The 23,249-nt window shown below is 32.8% G+C and overlaps 3 protein-coding genes across 3 annotated transcripts; 1 reads left to right on the top strand and 2 right to left on the bottom strand.

Moving 5' to 3' along the window:
- Nucleotides 1-1,526: 1,526 nt before the first annotated feature.
- On the bottom strand, nucleotides 1,527-17,272 carry LOC123712837 (RNA polymerase-associated protein CTR9 homolog). The gene is made up of 19 exons (XM_045666127.1): nucleotides 17,078-17,272; nucleotides 16,908-17,006; nucleotides 16,579-16,818; nucleotides 16,232-16,500; nucleotides 15,582-15,777; nucleotides 15,023-15,250; nucleotides 14,478-14,684; nucleotides 13,783-13,937; nucleotides 12,983-13,153; nucleotides 12,245-12,459; nucleotides 11,082-11,239; nucleotides 9,556-9,684; nucleotides 8,358-8,620; nucleotides 7,692-7,893; nucleotides 6,511-6,716; nucleotides 4,881-5,007; nucleotides 3,705-3,928; nucleotides 2,568-2,954; nucleotides 1,527-1,779 (listed from the first exon to the last, which is right to left on the bottom strand). The coding sequence occupies exons 1-19, from the start codon at nucleotides 17,111-17,113 to the stop codon at nucleotides 1,662-1,664; spliced, it is 3,630 nt and encodes a 1,209-aa protein (XP_045522083.1). The 5' UTR covers nucleotides 17,114-17,272; the 3' UTR covers nucleotides 1,527-1,661.
- Nucleotides 17,273-17,341: 69 nt separating this feature from the next.
- On the top strand, nucleotides 17,342-19,932 carry LOC123712838 (crossover junction endonuclease MUS81). Its single transcript, XM_045666128.1, has 3 exons — nucleotides 17,342-18,849; nucleotides 18,939-19,341; nucleotides 19,507-19,932. Exons 1-3 carry the CDS (start codon nucleotides 17,870-17,872, stop codon nucleotides 19,834-19,836), a joined length of 1,713 nt encoding a protein of 570 aa, XP_045522084.1. The 5' UTR covers nucleotides 17,342-17,869; the 3' UTR covers nucleotides 19,837-19,932.
- A 37-nt stretch (nucleotides 19,933-19,969) lies between these two features.
- LOC123712839 (sialomucin core protein 24-like) lies at nucleotides 19,970-23,248 on the bottom strand. The gene is made up of 3 exons (XM_045666129.1): nucleotides 23,023-23,248; nucleotides 21,356-21,770; nucleotides 19,970-21,101 (listed from the first exon to the last, which is right to left on the bottom strand). The coding sequence occupies exons 1-3, from the start codon at nucleotides 23,087-23,089 to the stop codon at nucleotides 20,984-20,986; spliced, it is 600 nt and encodes a 199-aa protein (XP_045522085.1). The 5' UTR covers nucleotides 23,090-23,248; the 3' UTR covers nucleotides 19,970-20,983.
- Between the last annotated feature and the right edge of the window lies 1 nt (nucleotide 23,249).

The following is a 23,249-nucleotide window of genomic DNA, read 5'->3' as shown; positions in this document are numbered from 1 at the left end:
TAAACATAGTACTTAGTACTCATTTTAACAGACTAATTATAGCCTTGTCAAAATGTCTTAGACTGAGACACAAATTTTCTCGCCTACCTATCAAATAATTAGGGATGCATCGATAAGCCTTTGTCGTAGTTTGGTTAAAGTATTCAATTTTTATTGGAGTTTACTCCTTAAGAAACGATTTGAGTTATAAGGCCCGGTACGGAAATTTTATGAGGAATAAAATCAAGTGTAACACGAAAAGTTGAGGCGTTATGTAGAAAGAGACAAACATATATATCTGTAGGATTGAACGTGTAAAAAAATGATTCCATCTCATTCTCTCTCTAAAATTGGATTTGTATGAATTGAACACAATTATTATTGTTATTATTATTATTATTTATATTGTTTTGTAACATACTTTATGTAATACGCTTTATTGAAGTAATATAAATAATCCGAATAATTACAGATATATGTTTGTTTCTCTTATCATTTTAGCAGATGCGTTAATTTACCCTTTTTTTCTATTCGATATATATCATAATTATCGTTCGTAAGGAGTATAGTATAGTAACTCCAATCGTGCGTCGTAGCTGACACACACACACATTTAAAAAAAAATATAAACAGACAAAAACTATGAATAAGAAAGGTTTAGTTATTAAGAGTAAAAATTAACATAAAATATATAACTGTTAATAATTCAAATTAACATTGATGAGATTTTTGTAATTCTGTATTTTATTACATTTGGTATGGAAAAAATACTAAACGCGTCCGAACTAGATAAAACAAAATACGCGTTTACATTACTTTTTTAAAGCGCAAAATTTGAAAAGTACCGCCGATTAATCAGTAGTAGATGCATATAATTTGCATAAAATTAAAATATATTCAGATCTAAGCATGAAAGCGTCATTTCGACTTTTATATGATTAATTAGAAGATATGGAAAACACGCTTTATTTATTATGAATCCTGTCTAAATACAGCGCACCAAGTCATAAAGACTTATGTGATGTAAAATAAAAACAATATAGGTTTAAACCTTTATTATCTTCCTTGCTTACAATATCGTACAGTAAAATACAGAGGAATTGGAACATTTATCAGACAACAAAAGTTATCAGAATTATATTTCAGAGAAAAAATGTCAAACAATAGAATAGCGTTTATTATATGAAACATTACGGTGAGAAGATATTTTTATAAAACGAAATTTTTATGCAACAGAGGCCAAACGGGCAGGAGTCGCATCTGATGTTAAGTGATACCGTCCGCCCAAGGACACTCAAGGATGAAGGCTCGCGAGTGCGTTGCCGGCCTTTTATCGTATTCCTTTGTAACTTATTTTGGATAATATATACACAAAACAGTTTCGATTCTATGAAAATGATTACACTAAGTATCTGCTAATGAAATTGAACCTATATTTTTAAAGAAATTTAAAATATTTTTTTTTTGTTTTGAAAGAGAAATTGTTTAAAGCATAAAGAAATACACTATATATAAGAACATATGTCTCTAATACAAACATATAGTTTGACGGCAGCGGTCTTTGTGTAACACATAATTTGTATTGGAATTGGGTTCTATTAAAACAATTTTGTAGATGAGGAAAGACTGGGGGAAAACTAGTTAAAACAATTAGATATACCTTTGAGGTAATTGTTATATGTCTAGGCTTCATCTTCACTTGCCGACACAGATTTTCTGGACTCGGGTGTGTCGGGTCTAGAGTTCCTGGATCCAGACCGCGAACGGGATCCAGAACGACTTCGTGATCCGCTTTTAGACCTGGAATAATTACGATATTTGTATGCCATCGTTTAATTATTAACATTAACAAAAATTTTAAAAAGAGGTTTTGAGTTGGATCCGTATAACTTGGATAATATAAGTGTATATGTCACCGTAAAATTGTAAATAGCGTTAATTTGTAATCTATCTCGCGAGATTGTGAACCTCAACGTACTGCTTACAATTTAACGTGTTATTATTCGGAAGATTGTAATCTATCGAAGTCAAACCGTCAAATTACAATCATTAAATTGTCAAATAGTCAACTGTCCGAAGGCTGTCCCTGATTGGTCGGCTTTAAAATAGAGAGTAGAACAAACAAATATGGTGGCGCAGGGCATATGTCGTTCAACCAATCAGCGCGCGAGAGCGTTCCGTTTCACAATTTGACGGTTTCGCTTCGATAAATTACAATGTACTGAATAATACTTGAAATTGTAAGCAGTACGTCGAGGTTCACAATCTCGCGAGATAGATTAAAAACTAACTTTCAATGTGTAAAAACTATGTTAACCAAAGACAACACTTGTATGCATTAATTTAGTAATTAAGTTGTATTTAACTTATAAGGTAAAAAGCCCTTTATTTTTAAATCATGTAATAAAATATTGCCTCAGTAGATATACATTGCGCGATTAATATATAAAATAATGTTGTATGTAACTTCTAAATTTTTTTTCAAAATTCTTTTTTTATTATAATCTTGCTTAAAAACATTAAATAGTAATTTAACTTGTATTAAAAAATATTAGACGTCCTCATTATGATTTTTATTCTCCACTTACCTAGATTTAGAACGGCTCTTGGATCTAGACCGAGAACGGCTCTTAGACCTAGACCTCGATTTGCTTCTGGACTTAGACCTGCTTCTTGATTTCGAACGACTTCTGGACTTGGACCGACTCCTAGACTTAGAGCGACTCCTAGACTTGGAACGACTTCTAGACTTGGAGCGGCTTCCGGACTTGGAGCGACTTCTGGACTTTGAGCTACCTCTGGACTTGGAGCGACCTCTGGACTTGGAGCGACCTCTGGATTTGGATCTGTTCCTAGATTTAGACCTAGACCTGGATCTAGATCCACTTTTAGATCTTGACCGACTCTTAGATCTTGAGCGGCTTTTAGCAGACCCTGAGCGACTCCTAGACTTCGATCGGCTCTTTGAGCGAGATCTGTAATAAAAAATATATGTTAAACAAGGGGAAATATAATTTTTTTTTGTCCTTTATGAAACTAAAGCGTACTAATCTTAATATATATAAATAGGAGATTTATATATGAGATATGTCACGATGTTTAGTCCGCGATGGACTCCTAAACTACTTAACCGATTTTAAGTTAAATTGGCACACCGTGAGCAGTCTGGTTCAACTTAAGAGATAGGATAGCTTAGATGTTAAATTATAGTCGCAATTTTATTTTATTGCAAATTATTTGTCTATAATTAATTATTGACAGTCACAATTATCTGTTAACTCCAAAAGATTCTAACAGATGTCGATACTTTTCGACTGGATTGAGTAAGTAATCAATAGATGGCACTGCTATGGTAAACCGACAAACGTGTCATATAAGCTACAATTCAATATAATGATTACCACGTGTTATTGAGGCTAAAGTATAAATTAATTTATTTTGTAGTTAACGAAATACCGTGAAATTCAATTATTTCTACTTTTTAATTTTTGGTGTTAGCATAGCCAACCACGTATTACTTAGACCGAAGTGTAAATCAAATTCAAATTATAGTGACGATAATACAGTGAAATTATTCTTTCGTGTCACTGTATTAAGGCTAACTAAAACCACATTAAGGAGAAACGAAGTTTGCGGGGGCAGCTAGTAATTTATATAATCATACTTTACTAAATGTTACAAAAATATTTCGCCAGTACTGTTTTTGGGTATAAATCTTTACTGACCTGTCACTATCAGATGCCGACATGATTCTCTTCCGGCCCTTATTAGCGGGTGGGCTGCGACTGCCGCTGCGACTACGACTGCGACTGCGCGACTTGCGACTGGTGTCCGAGTCCGATTCTGACGTAGAAATAGTCTCTTTCGAAACGATCTTAGCCCTTTGTTTGGAGCCAAGCTTGTCTTCAGCCATTTTGGCTTTTTCGCGGCGACCGATACCTTTTTCTCCCTGAAAATTATTCCAATAATAACTGACAAAACACGATAATTTATTAGTGTTAGATACAATTTTCGTGTGTTCAGATTTCACTTTAACAATGACCAACCGGTGTCACGGCTCACGTGGTTGTTCTTATTTTTAACAGCTGAAGGTGCGCGATACACGAACAGCTCACTAGAATAATATTACGTATGTCTCAATGGGTGTAAGTAGTATTTAAGATGACGTTTTATAAAAACAAATCACAGCTCAGTTCCTCTCAAGTATCTCTCAGTTCCTTCAAGCCTCCTTAATTATAGTATCGCTTTGAGGAAATCCCACCACCTAGAACCTTTGATCCTACCCATAGGGCTCCGTCTGTTACCTTAGGTCACATATGTAGGACGTAGGGTTGTCAACTTCTTAGTTATCACCAGCTCATATATTTGGTTATCTAGTGCAGCTTGCTTATACATACACTATACAGATACTTCTGACATTTATTACATATAATTTATAATACACACCTCGCTGGCAACGAGCAATTTTAATCTAATAGTTAAGCGTGTTGTCAACCCTAAAATTGTGCATTCAAACCCCGGATGTTCATCAATGGAATTATTTTTCTATATTCACATACATATATTCTCTACATGTAGCGGTAGGATTAGAGCCAAGACATAGACACATAGACACTATGACTCCCGTATGTCAAAATCTAATACGTTGTTGTCAAACGGAAGTGACACCTAGTGCTAAATCTTACTCTGGGAATCTCCTATGTTATGGCTGACCAGTCAAAGTAAAAGCCAATAAAAATAAAATACTGGAAATTTTGCGTGAAGGACTAAAGCGCTCCGTCCATAGTTGGAACTAAACAAAACGTGCATCCTTCGATTCATCCATATAAAAATTGGATGGATCTTTGCGTTGTCAAAACGTTCACGTTTTGACACATACAAGGCAATTCAGGTAAACTCACCCGTTTCTTTCCCTTCTTCCTCGGAGGATCACTGTCGCTGCCGCTGCCGCGTTTGTCGCGAGCTTTACGACCGCGTTTCTTGCCTTCGCCTCCTTCACGTTTGCGTTTACGTTGCTTCGGTTCGCGGCTGAAAACGACAATTGTCCAATATTATTTTTTTATTACAATCTGCACTTAGATCTTTAAATATGTACATTTTCTGTGCGTCTGTCTGTAAACTCTTCCTAAACGGTTAGACCGTATATTTTAGATTCTACAGATTGCCGAATGGTTTATAATTAGATGATTTTTTTATACATTAAAAGCAACATTATCGGGTCCGCTAATATATTTATATAAAATAAAGAAAAAATCTACAACTATATACTATGAATAGTTTTTTCTATCGAAAACTTTTTTTTTTGGGATTTTATGACTTGGTATTTACTATAGAAAACTAATTATCATTGCACAGATTATTAATCTAAATATTCCTTAGTATAAAAGAATTTAATTATCATAGATAAGAGAAACCATAAACGCAAAAGGAATCTTATATCAATGCTAGGATAATTTTGGCCATTCTAAAGAAACAATTATTTGTTTTTCTAATTGCCATTGACAAATGTCGGCTTCAAAGAATCGCTAAAATAACGAAATATTTGTACGATACAATTTAACATTACGCCTAGTTTTAAAAAAATCCGAGCCGTCACGGAACGCCTGGCATATGTGAAACATCGACATTATTTTGTAAAAGTAATATGCAGAAAATAACATATTGTGATAGGAACTAAATATGTCATAATGATAAAATAAAATATTACGATTTTTTTCCAGATGATCGATGACTATTTTTGAATAAACATTTATTTTCATTAAATACAAAAATTTACGAATTTATTTCAAATCGTGACTACTCAATTAGTTTAATCAGTGACTTCGATGTTGCCTCTGAGGGCGGTATTACTGTGACAATTGGTCGATGGTAACTGAAGTATGTTACAAAAGTATTGAACATAACATTATCAAGATATCTAATAAATACAGCATCTATTGTTGTTCCGCGCTCGAACATGCTCGAACATGCCGGCGACGCGTCACCACGCCACAAATCGGCGTGGTGACAACACATCAAAAATATTTGCATTTATAAATTGTTTTATAAATGTACCAAGTCGCCACCGTGCGTTAGTTCAATTTTGTCACAACCATATTCTGTTATCAATACAGTATATTATTATTGAATTATTTACGTTTCCTTAGAGGTCACTAAAATGTAACCTTTATATAGAGGATGCTAATTAAAAACCCCGTGGCGCTACAACCCTTGGTCGTTAAATATTTGTATATCATTCATATATTTTTCTTAATAAGCTAATAGGTGATTAGCCTTCTATGTCTGAAATCGTCTATATTAAGGCATGCCGGTTTCTTCACGATATTTTTTCATAACCGTACGAGCAAGTGTTATATACCTAGAAGTAGTTCATTGGCCATTTAAAGGCCGAAAATCATAACTGAAAAAAGAGACTAGCAATTCATAAAGGACCGGTAATTGCGAGACTTTTACCAGGTGAGGCCATTTGCCCCTGTTATATAAAAAAAAAATTGTTGATGCTAACGTGAAATGAATAAAATGTGTACAGACCCTTCCTCCCTCGGCCGATCACTTCCACTGCCCGAATCCGAAATGTATTCGTCTCGTCTTCGTCCTCTTCCCTTAGACTTGCCCTCAAGCGGCATATCTGCAAAGAGCAGAGCGTTCTTTGTCTTCTCTTTGTACTCTTGCCTCTTCTGCAACATCTCCACTGTACTCTTCGCTTGTTCTTCTTCGCGACGTTTGCGATCGTCTTCCTGTAATACGTAGATTATTTTGTTAACAAATTTTTCATAGATAAAAATGAATCGCAAAAGGCTGGAGTCTTGCGATTTCAATAGATTTTTTTAAATTTATTCCTTGAACTCTGAGTAAAGGGTTATTTTGGAAAAAAATGTTATTTATAAAAGTATAAGATATATAAAAATTGGAGGTGTTGGAAAGTTGAAAAAAAAAAAAAACAATGGCGTAACAATTTTTTATGGCTGAATCACAGATTACTGTAAACGTCCCTTTTTCGTATTATGTATATGAAGTACTAGCGTTCCGTCTCGATTTCAAACGGCTGGACTTTAATTTGATTAAACGTGTAGAGAGACACATAGATTTGTGGACTTTGGTTTTTTTTTTATAGATAAAAGCTAAATACACGGAGAGATAATACAGATATCAAACCAAATAATTACTAAACAAAAACTAACCCATTTTAAAGTGGAAACAAGTATGGACATCCAGACCTAGATCGTTTATCAGAATGCTCAATCTGGACATCGCTGAGCTTTGACCAAAACGTAAAGGAGGGACAAATGGAATAACTTTTTAGTAGATGTGTTTTCTATAAAACTTGAGTACACCACTGTAGTACATTGGTTTATCGTCTATCGTTTCTGCAGCTTACGAGTGATAGGGATCTTTATTGGTATTTATTTCACACCTTGGATAACCGTCCATAATGTATATGGACGATTTCATACTTTAAAAAAAAATAACCTGGCCTCTGTTTATAAGAGATAAATATGGTAGAAATAATGATCAAACAATCCGTCCTTCAAGAAAAGAGCGTACAAATTCTTAAAAGGCCGGCAACGCAGTCGCGAGCCCTTTGGCATTGAGTGTCCATGGGCGGCGGTATCACTTAACATAAGATTATCACATCAGGAACCTCCTGCCCGTTTGCCCCTTATTTAATAAAAAAAATCAAGCTGGATGTCCTTCCTATAATCTTCACTCACCTGTTGCCTCCGGAAGGCTTCTCTTTGCTCCCTCTGGCGGTCCCTAAGAGTGACCTCTTCCTCGTGTTGCCTCCTTGCCCTTGCCACATGCCACTGCGCCTGTGAGAGAAGGTCAGCGCAGGCCCGAGCCTCGGCTGCAGCAGCAGCTGGCTCATAGCGGGCTCTTTCAGCGCCCTCCACTGTGGATAGGCGTTGGAAGTACCTGTGGTAAAGTAAGTAAAAATAATTAATACATGGCAACATTGTTCACTTTATATAATACATATCTCAAAAACTACTGAACTGAATTGAGATGAATTTTTTACCTAAGGTGGATTAAAGCTTTCACTAATAATTATCTCGATATTGCACAGCTGTTGAAACTTAAATCTAGTTTTAAGAGCTTTCAAATTTTTTTCTTCAGTAGAAGTTCGACATATTTGTTCTTGGAGAACATTTTCTTGTAATTCCAATTTACCTGCGTTAAGACTTCAAATACCCCGAAATTATATAATTAATTATTATTAAAAATATAAATCAAAAACAAAAATAATATACATAGATTTGTGGTATTTATGCAAGTGAATAAAAAAATTATTTAAATACCATATACAGCAAAGAGAAAATGCTTCACGTTCCATACACGGTAACCATGGTAACGACATACATCACAGATCTATCACTCACCTGTGGGACACGTGCAACTCGTGAACCGCACGTAGCACGACCTTCAACTCCGACCTCTCGTCCTTGAGCACGTGGGCAGCCAATCTCCGCAAGGCCAACGCCGTGTTGAACAACAAGGCCCCGTCGTGTGGCGCCACTCGCCTCGCCCTGAGTAAAGTCGATCGCGCGGCTCTCGAACGTCCCGCGAGAGTTTGAGCTCGTGCTAGCCAAGTCAACCATTCCACGTCGTGTTGTTTGCGGAATTTGCGAATGCAGTTTTCGTACTACAATTTTATTTACATGGTTACAGATGTTGCGTAAGATGAGAAAAACAAATCATAAAACAATATGTTGGAACAGCCATGCATAATAGACATGTTTTGTCATAACTTCTTATATTAGTAATAAGGATTATGTTAGAAATTTGTTAGACAAGATTCAGGAGACAATAGAATTGTTGTGTTTAGTAAATGATAGTGTTATTATTTAAAATGCTTAATATTTACGTTATGTTACCGTTTTCAAATTTGGAGTCCATAGACAAATTGTAGAGGAAAAAAAACCAACAATTAAACCATAGATCTAACAATTTAAAAAATATATCCTGATAAAAATAGGGTCAGTGAGAAATATAGCATATGTTATCTAACTTTAATTCATTCGTTTTTATTTGATAAAAAACATATATGATTGTAAATGTAGAGAGGTTACTCCGACCGCTAAAGATGAAACCGTGGATGATGTAGCCAAACTAGCATTCACTCACAGCTAAATTCACATTATTATTGTCACTACACTTCCATTGTACATGTTGTTTGTCATTAAAATTTGAAAAACACAATTATAAAGATGTGGTTTGCCGACGCCATATTGACAGTTTGAAGACTTTCGTTCCGACTTTGACAGTGGCATAAAAGTGGAACTACATTTAAATTAACAGTCAACAGGCTAGGCAAGTAATGAAACTTCATCGATCCATGTAATTTGCCTAGATGTTTGAATTGACTGAATATCTTTCAGGCCGCTAGTTAAACGGCGCTGTTAAGGCTAAGCTGTCAATTTAACGGTTTATAAAGCTAGTTGACTGCGACATATACAACTTATACGACTCTACAGACGTAAATACGAAACACATTTTATCAATTGGAGTTCTCTATTTATCTTGCCATTTATATTAGAACGAATTGAATTAATCTTAATTTTTGTCAAAGAGTCTTACCATTTGTATGGCGTTGATATATTGTTTCTGTTCGACATAAATGTGTGCAATATTCATCCAGACATCAGGGAAATCTGCCGTAGCTTCGCGGACTTGTGCGAATATGTCCCTGGCTTCGTTCACGCAACCCTATTAATAAATATTGTTTTTATTATTGCATTATAAATAAAGTAAAACTATAGGAAACACCAAAAAACCATTAATGGGTTCACCACAGTACAAAATTCTTTCTATTCGTTTTACACTAAAAAGTTAAAATAAATAATACAATCAAGACAAAAAACATTTCTATATATTCGCTATTTACAATATTACTAAATTTATGGAACCAAGCAATCACATCCTCGGTTCCTACCCTACCATTGCAATCTTCGGGTGTAATTTAGAGGGTAAGGAATTAACAAGTCCTTAGCGAGCATTGTTGGCTTTAGCGTCTCTCATAGCTAATCGTAAGACTTATAAATCTCCGTGTCAGAAACATGCTGAACACCTCCTTGCCTATTAGAATTATTCTTCATAATTATTGAGAGAGTTGTGTTTATTTATTTGACATCAATTCATTATAATGTGTAAGATTTGTTATATAAACTTTTATAGTGAGTTAGAATTACAAATCATCAGCAGTTAACCGTTGCGTCCTTCTCATATATATATTTTTAAATTATGAATTTACAATTAATAAATTTAAAATAAAACGAATTACATCTTGCGATGAGCATTATTTATCCGATGTAATATTTGAGTAGGCGATAAAAGTTTAGTAATTATTAATTTATTTATACTTCGATACCATAATACTTATACAAATAAAAAAGGTAAGTAAGTAGGTTACATAAGTTATTAGGCAATAGGAGGCCTTATCGCTAACAAGCGATTTCTTCCAGGCAACCCAAATATGGGAGAGTAAAAAAAATAAACAACTACAGAGGCTAAAGTTCAAGAAGTCCATAGTATAAAAAAAACTCAAAATAACATGCAACTATAACTTAAATTAAATAAAATGAAATCCAAAGAAAAATAATATGTATAAACAGACATGTAAAAGCACTGCCAGAGGTTAATTAACTCACAATTAATATATATATGTAGTAGCAGTACAAGGCAGAAGAAAAATGATCAACAAGTAGAATTAATTTATTCTCAATGGAGGTAAATGCGAGAATTCTACTGAAAAATATTGTTATATTATAATCTGAAAAATTATTGTCCGCTTTTGAGGGTCAATTTGACACAGTACGGTCGTCATTGTATGACGTGACGTAACAAAGGTATAAGGGGCAAAAGCATAAATAAAATAAATCAGTGTTGCTACAATCCCAATTAGGTCTGGACCTCAGATTTCTGAATTTATTTCATGATCGTTTGCCAATCTAATAGGCAAGTAGGTGATCAGCCTTCTGTGAGACTTTTTGAGACTTGCCTTAGAGGCAAGCCGGTTTCCTCACGAATTTTCCTTAACCATTCGAGCGAATGTTAAATGCGCGAATAGAAAGAAGGGGGGGGGGAGAATATAAGATGACACACACCTTCTGTGCCAGTACGCATCCAATTCCATTTGCCGCCCAAATGTTCTTAGGATCGTTCTTCAACACCTGTTTGTACATAGTTAGCGCCCTTTCTTGGTGACGCTTTTCGCGATCTTTCTCTTGACCCGGTTGGTGTAGAGTTTGCAGCCAAACATTGCCTGTCCAAATATATACAGTTATATATATGTCGCAGTAACGTAGTTAATTGAATTTCTAGACAGTTAATTAAAAATCGATATTCAATCAAGTCGCTAAAGTTCCGTCGGACAAGTGAGTTAACGAAACGTTTAACTAGTTTCCTAAACGTTCCTAGGCAACAAGACTAACCTAACCTAACCGATTTACAATAAAGCCAAACACGGAATATCCAAGCTCTCAGTTCTTCAGGATCACGCCGAAATAACAAAAAGAAATGAAGTAATCGCCATGATTACTCTGACTCTTGTTTTAAATTGTTAATCAACACGCTGACTTACGCTCAGACAGATAGTTAAACGTTTTCGACGCTGCTTTATTTAAATCAAAATGCTAGCGACTTAATTGTATATCGACATTTAATTAACCGTCTAGAGATTCAAGTGGCTACTTTACTGCGACATATACACAATTGTTGTCTAAAAAATCTATATAAATTAAAGAAAAAATTCCTTAAAACTAAAGTCGACGCATTATAAACTGAGTCGTCGGGCAATAAATGTCACCGACAATATAAGATTTTTTGTTATGACACTCATTACATTTGTAACGCTTCGTTACGCAACACGCACCAAGAAATTATTTTCTAATGTGGTTTTGAAGAAATTAAATGGTGACATTTATGTTACAAATTAAAGTTTTATTTTTAGATAGCGAAGAATTGTTCCTATTAATACATAACATAATTTAGCATATCGTATCATTGTACCTATCCCGTTATCGATATGCACAATGCACATCACTAAAATTCTCCATAAGACCTGTAAGTGCGAGCGAGAGAGACAGAGAAATATAATTTATGATCCCAAGCCTCAGTTCATGCGTCGACTACAGTTAAAATACTACATTATTCTTGAATAAGATTGTATTCTTCGACATTTTAACGTAGTAACACGTACACATCAAATACCAAAAAATTCTATTAAAGGAAATTAAATTATTATGTAGACTTTAAATAATTAACATACCGAGAGCGATTAGTGAATATGCATCACTAGAAGTGGAGGCATTTTGCAGAATCCTTTCAAATTTCTTCTGCCCAGGTCCCCATTCCTGTTGTCCTAAATGCAAGTTTCCCAGCAGAGACCAGGAATCAGCGTGCTCCAGATTCACCTTCAAAGCCTCTTTGAACCAGTCAGATGCTTCGTAGATCTGACCCTTGCCGCGCGCCATACAACCCAACCTGCATATTTTTTAGTTATAATAAACATTTGAACTTTTACAAAAAATACATAAATATTTTAAAGGTTGTTAAGGCGTGTGTTTTTGAAAAAAAAACTAATGTTTCCGAAATACAATGATAACAAATGTGTTTTGCACGTTTTTACTTTTCCACAAACTTTTTTTTTGTTAACAGCCAGTAACGTATTCATACAATGTTCGAAATGGAACTATTTGGAACAATATCGAAATTCCAAATTCAAATCTCTTTTAATCCTATCTCGAAAGCTAATTTAGTCCATGTACTAGCTAGCTTTTAGAATATATTTGATATAAAATAACATTGTATAAGACAGTTGACAGTGAATTTTGCAATACCAATTTGATTAATATTTAATCATTAATGTTGCTTTAACTAAACTTTTTTTTCTTAGTCTATTTACTTGGAGTATTTATCCTATAAAATTGTCAGTCTTGGAATAAAGTTTTTTTTATATTTTCATATATTTATAACTATGCATGCTTGTTTTCCCATAAGATAATACCTAAGATAGCAATCAATGTAGTTAGGATGTTCCTTAAGTATATCCTTGTACAACTTCTCTGCCTTGTTGTACATGCAGAGTGCTTCATTGAGGCGTGCCAAGTTGTACATAGTAGTCACAGCAATGGAGTTGTAGTATTGCGCATCCAGCGTTTCTGCGTCCGCTTTTTCCCTGTAATTTAAATCGTGATTTTATTATATATATAGATGTTAGAAAAAATCAATATCTATATTTTATATTCTATATATATATATATATATATATTTATGTAATAGCAGGCAAACGGGCAAGAGGCTCACTGATGTAAAGCGATATCGCCGCTCATGGACACTCACATTGTCAGAAGGCTCGCAAGTGCGTTGCCGGCCTTTCAAGAATTGGTACGCTCTTTTCTTGAAGGACCCTAAGTCGAATTTGGTTCGGAAATACTTCAATGGGCAGCTGGTTCCACATAGTGGTGGTGCGCGGCAAGAACTGCCTTATTACAGTACATATTATAGTTTGCATAAATGACGAGTATTTATATTTGTATAACTAGATGCCCGTGATTTGGTTGGCGTATTCTGCGTCACAACGACAAAGTAAATTATTTATTATATATATATATATATAGAAGTAGTTATTGGTACCTAAAATGTTAAATTTTAACTGCTGATAATTTTTGGCTTAACAATAATTATTATCAGGCTATCATAAACTATTTATTTAGTTAACCACGAAACAATAAGATTTTCCAAAAACTAGACAAGACAGACAAAAAATTAAATAAATATTGTAAAGATATTTCTATAGGAATATACCTTTCCAAGGCTTCTTCTAAGTATTTCATTGCGTCAGTCAAGTTTCCAAGACGATAATGCAGTGCGGCAACATTGTTCAGAATCTCAGCTGGGATGTCAGCATTCACTTTGTCTTTTAAAATTTTCATCGCTGTACTGTATGCGTTTAAGGAGCCCTAGAAGTTAAATCAAACTCATAAATATATAAACGTTTATTTGATTTCAAAGTGACTCTTAGAGTGATAAGGTTTTTATTAGAATTTGCAAGCATTTATATTGCCACATAGATCCATTGTCCTAGGTTTGAAGTCCGACAATCATTGTTTTGGGTCAAAAGGCACCTTGCTCTTAAATGTTATCAGTAAAGACAAAGAAATGTCTAGCTCATACAACACTTGCATCTCAGGTGAATATGAGAATTATAAATTATTGAAACATTTGATTTTTTATTGAGATCACGAAAAAAAAATTATAAACTTCAAGCTTTATATACATTTCTCATATCGATATTTTATACCTGGTTTACCAGTCAGCATACACAAATATTGATAGTCTTCTAGTACACACAAATAGTGCCCAGACCATTATACACTAAGAATGTTATATATTATCGTGCTTCATTAAATAACTGGTAATGTAGAATATTAGGCTAGCATATTATTTAGCAACCACATGTATTGTAAATTTAAAATTCATATAAAATTACACAGGATTACCTGTAAATCATTTTGTTCCAATATTTGTGCCAATTCGATCCAAGCTTCGACATCATCAGGGAACTGTTCTGTCACCTTCTTTAAATGTTGTCTGGCAATATCCCGTTGAAGTTGTGAAGGGGAGTTGGCATATAGGGAACCCAAGATCTTCATAGTTTCATAGTTACCTGGTTGTGCTTTCAGTACTTTTTCAAAGCATTGTGCTGCCTGTAAGTTATAAATATTCAATAAAATATCATTTGTAGTAAAAAAAGCTGCAATGGTGCTACAACGTCTATAGTCTTAGCCTTAGATATCTATATTTCTTGTAGGTGATGAGCCTTCTGTGACAACATGTTGATGGATCAAATGCCGGTTTTCTCATGAAGTTTTCATTTAACAGTGAGTGTTTTAAAGTTTAGTACTTAACTTATAATAAATGGTTGATTTTAACATTGCTACTTAAGAACCTGTTTATTGGAAGCCACAGATGAACTGTGAAGAGATTTAACATTCAAACTTAATTATTAAAAGCTAAGATAATAATTGCAAACAGTCTAACTTACATTTTCAGTATCTCCTCTATAAATATACATTTGCCCTAGCCCGTAGTGTGGCAATACAAAATTAGGTGGGGCAAACTGTGTTGCCTGATAATAATACTGGAAGGCCTGATCACAGTCTCCTTGTGCGTGAAAAGCTCTTGCTAAGTGATGGCAACTCTCTGCCCTCATAGCTTCGTTTTCCGTATTATGGAAAGCATGTAATGCCAGATGTTGAACTTTACCATAATCCTAAAACGTTTTTTACGATTTATGAAATTGTAGATTCATAGATTGAACAAAGTTCATAAAAACACTGCTTAGTTTAATTAATATTTAACATGATGCTAAAAAACATTGACCTATAAACCCTTTGATATTATGACTAAATGCTAAATTTAATCATCATTGTCAATATAAATATATACATTATTTACATATATGTATGTATAATAATGTAATACCATGTTATACAAGGTAAATTTTGTGTCTACTATCCAACAAAATCCACAATATAAAAAATTGCACTTATTATGTGTAAAAAAGGTTGTGGAATGCGTACTATATAATACGTGAAACATACCTTTTTGAAAAAGAAATGATTTGCCAAGTGATTAAGAACCATAGGGTTCTTAGGATCAATGGCATAAGCCTTAGAAAGCATTATAACTGCCATTTTATTTGATTCACTCTCATGTTGATTTAATTTCAATATAGAGAGACCAACAAGTGCTCCCACACATTGAGGATCGAGCTGCAAAGCTCTTTCAAATGCCATTCTGAAAGATTAATTCACTTGTATATATTTTCATCAAATATAATAATCAGCAGCTACTTATGCTTTATTATGGAGATTCCTACATAATGAAAATTATGTTACCCCATTGAAGTGATGGTGCAATTAGGTAATGAGGTGATAGTCTTCTTTTACATTGTTTCATTGAAAAACTCTGGTATCTAATTTTCACATTTTACAATAATCTAATATAATACTGTTGGTTTGAAAATAACTCATGAATACCTACACATTTTATATTTATTTTTATTGGCTACTTAGTCAAAGCAAACTGAAATAAAAAAATTAGAGACCTCAATCTGGGGCCCACATTCAATTACCTATTTGAAACTACAACCTTTAAATGCAAAAAAGCTTAGAAGATAGCACTTAAACTAATGTCTATAATTGGTGAATGTTTTGAATACATGCCATACATCTCATCACATGATCAATACCTAGCTTTTTCTTGATTGTTAAGTTTCATAAAACAATGGCCCATTCCAAGACGTAGTGCTGCTGGACTATTAGGATTTGTTCTCAATGCTTTTTTATAGAATGCTAAGGCCCCTCTATAATCTTTTCGGTTGAAGGCAATACATGCTTTTCCAAGTAGTGAAGGAACATTGTTAGGAGATTGATTGAGAACAAAATTAAACTGGGTATCAGCTTGTCCCATTTTATCACCCTCAAGAAGACAAAAATAAGCACGGCCAAGGAGATGGTTCTGTAAAATTTTTAAGTTACTTTTAATACAATCTTTCTTTAACTTTAATCTAACATAATATGCTTACATGTTTATTACCTGGTCATACATAATAATTTTATCTGCCATTGTATAAAGTAAGGTTGCTTTAGTAAAGAGATCTTTTTTCTTGTCCTTTGATTTTTCTTTATTTGCTTCTTGAACATAATAAGCTGCAAGCATATCCAAAGCTCGCATCTGGTCTCTCTCAAAGTCTCTATAGTCAATGTTGGCGTCCACACGGGACGCCTCCAAGATTTTAAGGAAATCATCGATCTTTTTTTGTTTATAATAAGCCAGCTGAAACGAATATGCAGAATGTTAATATACTGAACACGTAATACATATCTTAAGCACAAATGTTATAGGTTATGATTTCAAAAACTTACTGCAACATTTATCCAAACATTAAGTTGGGACCGTTCTTGTTGTAAGATACCAAGAACTTCATTACCCGATGGCAATAGCTCCGGATCAAGTTCTATCACCTAAATAGAGATATATTTTTAGATAATGACACGAAAGCCCATTTTGTATACAACGCATCATAAGTATTTACCTCATCGGTGCTCATTAATGGTATCTCTAACGACATTGTTATTGATTATCACACAACTATTTCATCAAACAAAAATCATTTTCAATAAATTACTACAAAATTCTTGAAATAAAACTCCATTTCTCAGTTATCACTTCACAACATTGCACACAGATCACAATTCTCTAACTACAAATTGCAAACCACTACCGACAATTCTAACATAAACAACGAACAACCACTTGAGCACAGACTAGGAACTAGGAAGCTATCTAGAACTTCCAATATTAAATTAATGTATTTTTTTTATTTTAAACAAAATAATGATTTAGTAATTTGATTTTTTAGAAATCATTATTTACAATTTACTAATTAAAAAAAAAGTGTTTAAAAAAAGCAATTACCGGGCGATTTCTTTTGAATCGATAAAACTTGTTGACAAAGGACAAATCTACATAGCCTGGAAGAAAAGACTGTCAACTTACGGAAAATAAAACAATAAGATAGCATTACAAAAACACATAGATCAAGTCAACAACTATCATCATATTTCATTTGCTCTTTTAGCGCGTAATGTACTTTCATTCTTCATAATCACATCGACATCATAATTATTTGGTGAAAGTTGAAACCGACCAGAAGAAAATGAAAATAACAGAAGTTGTTTGAATAATTTAAAGCTCTTCGTGTTTCTAATTTTAATTCAATTAATTTCATTTACACGTTAATATATTAAGAATCACCTATACACATAATTATTAGATTTTAATACTATTGCTCAATGTTGAATACCGATATTATAAAATTATAAATATGAATCCTGTAGCAGGAAAAAGATTAACATATAAGCGAATGAGACCTAATCCTCTATTTGAAAAATGTTTAGAGAAAATTTATGAAGAAGCTAGATTAAACAATACAAAATATTTGCCAATCATCAAAGAAGCCATGTCATCATTATCTAAATATCCATTACCTTTAAAATCTGGAGCTGACTGCGCTATACTTAAAGGTTTTAATAAATCACTATGTATTCTTCTAGACAAGTATGTGTTAGAAGCAGTCCCTAAAAATTATCTTTCTCACAATACTACTACTACAGATGAGGTAATAGATCTAGAAACTCACCTAAGTCCAGATATTAATGATTATACTTGTAAACCTTTATGCACCCAGGAAATAATAGATGTAGAGAATTGCAATGCATCAATTGTTCAACACATAGATAACATTGGTAATAGTCCAAAATCTTCTTGTTCTGAAATACTTCCTAAAAAAGGTATCTATAAACCTCAATTCAAGTCTGGAGCTTTTGCTATTCTTCTGGGTCTGTTAGAGCACTATCAGCAAAATACTGAAAAGAATTTATCAAAAGATGAAATCATACAAGTTGCCCAGAAGTATTGTGAAGAATCTTTTAAAGTCACAAAAACTGTAAGGTACTCAGCTTGGTCCAGTATGGCCCGCTTAATTAATAAAGGCCTTGTGATGAAAAGTCAGAGTAAGAACATTACATATGCATTAACTGAAAAAGGTGTTTCAATGGCTTATAATTTGTGGAATGAATATAAAACTAAACCTTCAACACATAAATTTATGTTCCAAAAACCAATGGAAGATGTAGATATTAGAAATGTTTCATCATCAGATAATTTAATCAATTTGCCAGAAATCAATCCATTTGAAAAAAGACATGCTGGTTGTGAAGAGGTTCTAACTAATCATCTAGTGATTTATTTACCTGCAAATTCTTATGATATTGTGTTATTAATTGATAAAAATGAAAAGAATGGGTATGTCAACATTGCTTGATGGCAAGCAATAAACTTTCTTGGCTGTTTTTATCACAATTGAATGTTTAATGTATTGGTTTTTTTTTCAGAAATGAAGATCCATTCCATAACTATCCTGATTTGAAATATGAACTGAGAAGCCTTAAAGTTGGTGATTTTACATGGATTGCAAGAAATCATGTCAGTCATGAGGAACTTGTCTTGCCATATATCATTGAAAGAAAGAGGATGGATGATTTAGGAGCAAGTATAAAAGATGGAAGATTCCATGAGCAAAAATTTAGATTAAGAAAATGTGGTTTAAAACATGTTTTTTATCTTGTGGAATCATATGATAAAAATAAACATGTTGGCCTACCTCTACCTTCCCTTATGCAAGCCCTTGCAAATACAAGAATCCAAGATGGCTTTAAAATTTACTATACAGATTCTTTGATCAAAAGTCATAGATTTTTGGCTATGATGACCAAAAGGTTGCAAGTTGAGTATATGGTGAGCTAACACTACCTTACAAATTTAACTCTATGGGTAATTTGCATTGTGCAACATATCATTTTAGTTTTAAGACAAGGACTGGACTGGAACTTGTGCCTTCTGATCCAAAAAAAAAGAGATGTCATTGTAAATATAGTTTCTAAAAGATATAACTTTTTTCAGAACAAATCATTACGTGGCACCAGTTGCAATCCAAAAGATGGAATGCTAATGACCTTCAACTACTTTAATAAATCATCAGTGAAAACTAAAGTTTTGAGTGTTACTGAAATGTTTATCAAAATGCTGCTTCAACTAAAAGGAATGTCTATTGAAAAGGCATTAGCAATAACTAGTGTTTACAAAACACCTAAATCTTTATTAATTGCTTATGAAAATTGTGATACAAAACTAGGAGCACTTCTTCTAGCTCATTTAAAATATGGTGACTTAAACCGAAATGTGGGTCCCACTGTCAGCAAGGCAATATTTCAATTATTTACTTCCTATTAAGTGGTGCCTAAAATTTCAATCATAATTTTGTACCTTCTCTATTATTTTGCAACTATCATAATCATGAAACAAGTAAATAAATATTATTTTTGCATGTACAGTTGTTTGATTACCAACAAATAAAACACAAATGTTTTGTTTAAACATTTATTAAACAACTATTGAATGTGACATGAGTGATGTCTGAATAGTTTAGTTATAAAATAGTTCAGATTTAAGAGCACTTTAGGATGGAATCAACTTGTTCAGATGAAAATATAGTCCAAATGTGACTACCAGAGATTCAATATATAAAAAAGCAAACCAAATATTGTTGAGATTCATTACAAATGACATGAAAATTAATTAGACCACATATTTTTCTGTTATATATTAATTACATTCTTATATTTATACTAGTGCACTTGCTTAGGCCAATTAAAAAAAAAAAGTGAAATAGCTTTTCAAGTATGAATGGCACAGGAATACAGATCAATATAAGAATAAAAAATCTAAGATTTAATTGCACTCATTTTACCCTATTTAAAGTTTTTAAACTTTATATATCAAACTTTGAAAATTCAACACACTTTAATATCATGTACTTACAATATTTTCAGATCTTAAAAATACATTGCAATATGTCTCAGAAAATCTTAATATGCCAATATATACACATATTTTGTATTACAAATAAGGATGTATATATTGAAATGCCCAAACAATAACTACAATATAAAAATACATACTATTTTTGAGAAACATAAAACTTATATAATTGGGTAATTATAACCAACCACCAGTTTTACAGATACATTTACTTAAACTACAGTAAACAGAACCCTGTTATATTTATAGACAATGTAATGTGCACTTAAAAACTTAAAACAATCTTTTCAATAAAAAAAATAGGTTTTGCTGCAATAGTATGACGAAACAAAGTACTAAAATATAATATATGTAATAAGAATTAATCTACATCAATTAAAGCCTTATTTAATTTCTGTAAGCACTGATTAAATATCACAGCAATTTACTGTAAGAGATTCTAGCTGAATATAATTTATAAGTTCCATTCCATTGCAACATAACCTAAGATTACAAATAATTACAAAAATAAAAATAGCTTGGTGCACTTACATATCTTAAATAACTATAAATTTACTTTTTAAAGAGTATGGTAGTTTCTTTCAGTGTGGTTCTTGTAGTACTTGAAACCCATAAAACCAATGGCCAGAAGACCCATGGTTAATATTATTCCACCTACAAAACTAGCTCCATCAAACCTGCAAAATATTATTTTTAATTTATATATCCTCCAACACTTAATAAAGGGTAAGAGTAAAAGTGTTTACATCATGGTCAATTTAGGGTTGTTATCATTGAGGGAAAATCTTTTTAATAGCCAGCACATTTCCCAGTTCCAAAGCTAAGTTCAAAAAGCATAATTTCTGCTACTCTCTCTCTGCTCTTTTAGATAAACTATCCTATTTATAGATAACCACAAGAAGTAGAAAATAAGATTCAAAGTATCACCTACCCTGGATGTCCTTCTTTGGGACGAGCTGTAGCATTATCATTTGGGGCTACAGTAGAAGTTGCTTTAGTTGGGACATCCTTTGAAGGAGTGACAGAGGGTGTTACAGCTTCTTCAGTCTTGCCGGTGCTGGATTTTTCTTGGGGCTTCTCCTGAGGTGTTGCTTTAGTTGGGTTAACTGACTGTTCTTTTATCTCTTCTTTCTTTTCAGAAGTTTTGTTATCAATGGGTTGGCTAGATTTCTCAGTAACTGGAGTAGCTGCCTCTGTTGCTTCTTTAGTTTGGTTTGGAGCTGCTTGTATGGCAACAGTACCATTCGTGCCTAGATTGGGAATTGGGATTGGAATGGGAACTGTTGAAGATTCTGGCCCTTTAGAAGGAGCTGTAGAATTGAGTGTTTGTGATGATGCTTGTGCACCTGGAATTTGTGATTTTTATATATAATTATAAGAAACTATAATAATTATACTACTCAACAAAATTAAGAATATTTGTAATTGTTTGCTACATCTTATAAAAGTCTGATGATACTATATTTAATATGCAACAATGAATTATTCATTCCAAAAGAGACCTTATCTATATTATGAACTCAAACAGCCTATTTAACATACAGGTTATGTAAATGATTAAGAAGAAGTACAAGTTTTGCTATATGCTCACATCATTAGTAAAGCTTCTCATTAATATTTTTATTTAAATCAAAAATTCTTATCGAGTGGAAATTTATGGGTTACCTATAGTAACTCCAGATATATAAATAACCACAATGGACTAGATTACATTTGTATTGAAAGTTACATACAATCCTTTAATAAAATAAGGTCATGTGGTGAGTTATTTAGGACTTTTAGTACAATGTATTGCTAAAATATCTTAAAAAATATTAGCTCCACCTAAAGAACCCATATGTAAGCTGTTGCATATTAATGTTGTCATTTAAATAAATTAAAATAACAATAATTTACTATAATTATTCATATAAATATAATTTTATTGTCTATGAATTTCTTCAAAATAATATTAAATGAAGCAGGTATTCCTAATTGGTCCAGCTATAAGTTTAATAGGTACTATAACTAACATTATAAACTAAATAAAATCCTATTCCATATGCATTTGTATAAAAATATACATAAAAAGGTTTGATATACTCAAGCAATTGAGTGGATGCATGCAGTGAAGTGTAACACATTCTGATGTATGCATTTGAAAGTTGCACTCGCACCTATCTATTTAGTAAATGATAATTGAGAGATTAATTTCATATCATTAATAAGATTATTGCAGTTTAAAGATTTTATTAGAAATGAAAGAGACCTAAATTTGAATTCTGGTAGGAAATAATTAGAAGCTTGGTTTTCGACTTGAAAATAATTTTGTATAAAAAACGTAACAGAATCCGGCAGCCACAGTTGATGACACTTAATGAATGTATAAATTGTGTTTTCTAATTTGACACACAAATTTCCGCTAAGCTACATATTTTTTTGTAGTAAAGATGTAATTCACATATTAAATATTGTGCAATATAACACGGTGTGTACATAATTCAGCTTTTGACATATTTTAGAACAGCATGGCCGGACTCTTGACGATTCCTATTTAATAACGCAATAAGAATATGTACATAGTTGATTATGGACGCCAGATTGTTCTTGAAATCTTACCTTCATTAGCAGGTTTGCTGACGCATAAGGATACCGATAATAAACACAAGAAAACTACTTTCTTCATTTTAAGAAAATTCTAAATAGTACAACAATAAAATTACTTTTGTCGAAAACGAAATGCTATTACAATAGCGACAGAGGTGTGAGGAATTAACAATTTTCTAACAAGATTAGCTATTAGAATAAAAATCACCAATCACCACAGGCTCAGTTGAACTTCGAAT

This window comes from Pieris brassicae, chromosome 8, assembly GCF_905147105.1.
Source record: "Pieris brassicae chromosome 8, ilPieBrab1.1, whole genome shotgun sequence".
NCBI classification, from domain to species: domain Eukaryota; kingdom Metazoa; phylum Arthropoda; class Insecta; order Lepidoptera; family Pieridae; genus Pieris; species Pieris brassicae.
The sequence above is the reverse complement of the archived record's forward strand: the minus strand, read 5'-3'. Positions and strand labels throughout refer to the sequence as shown.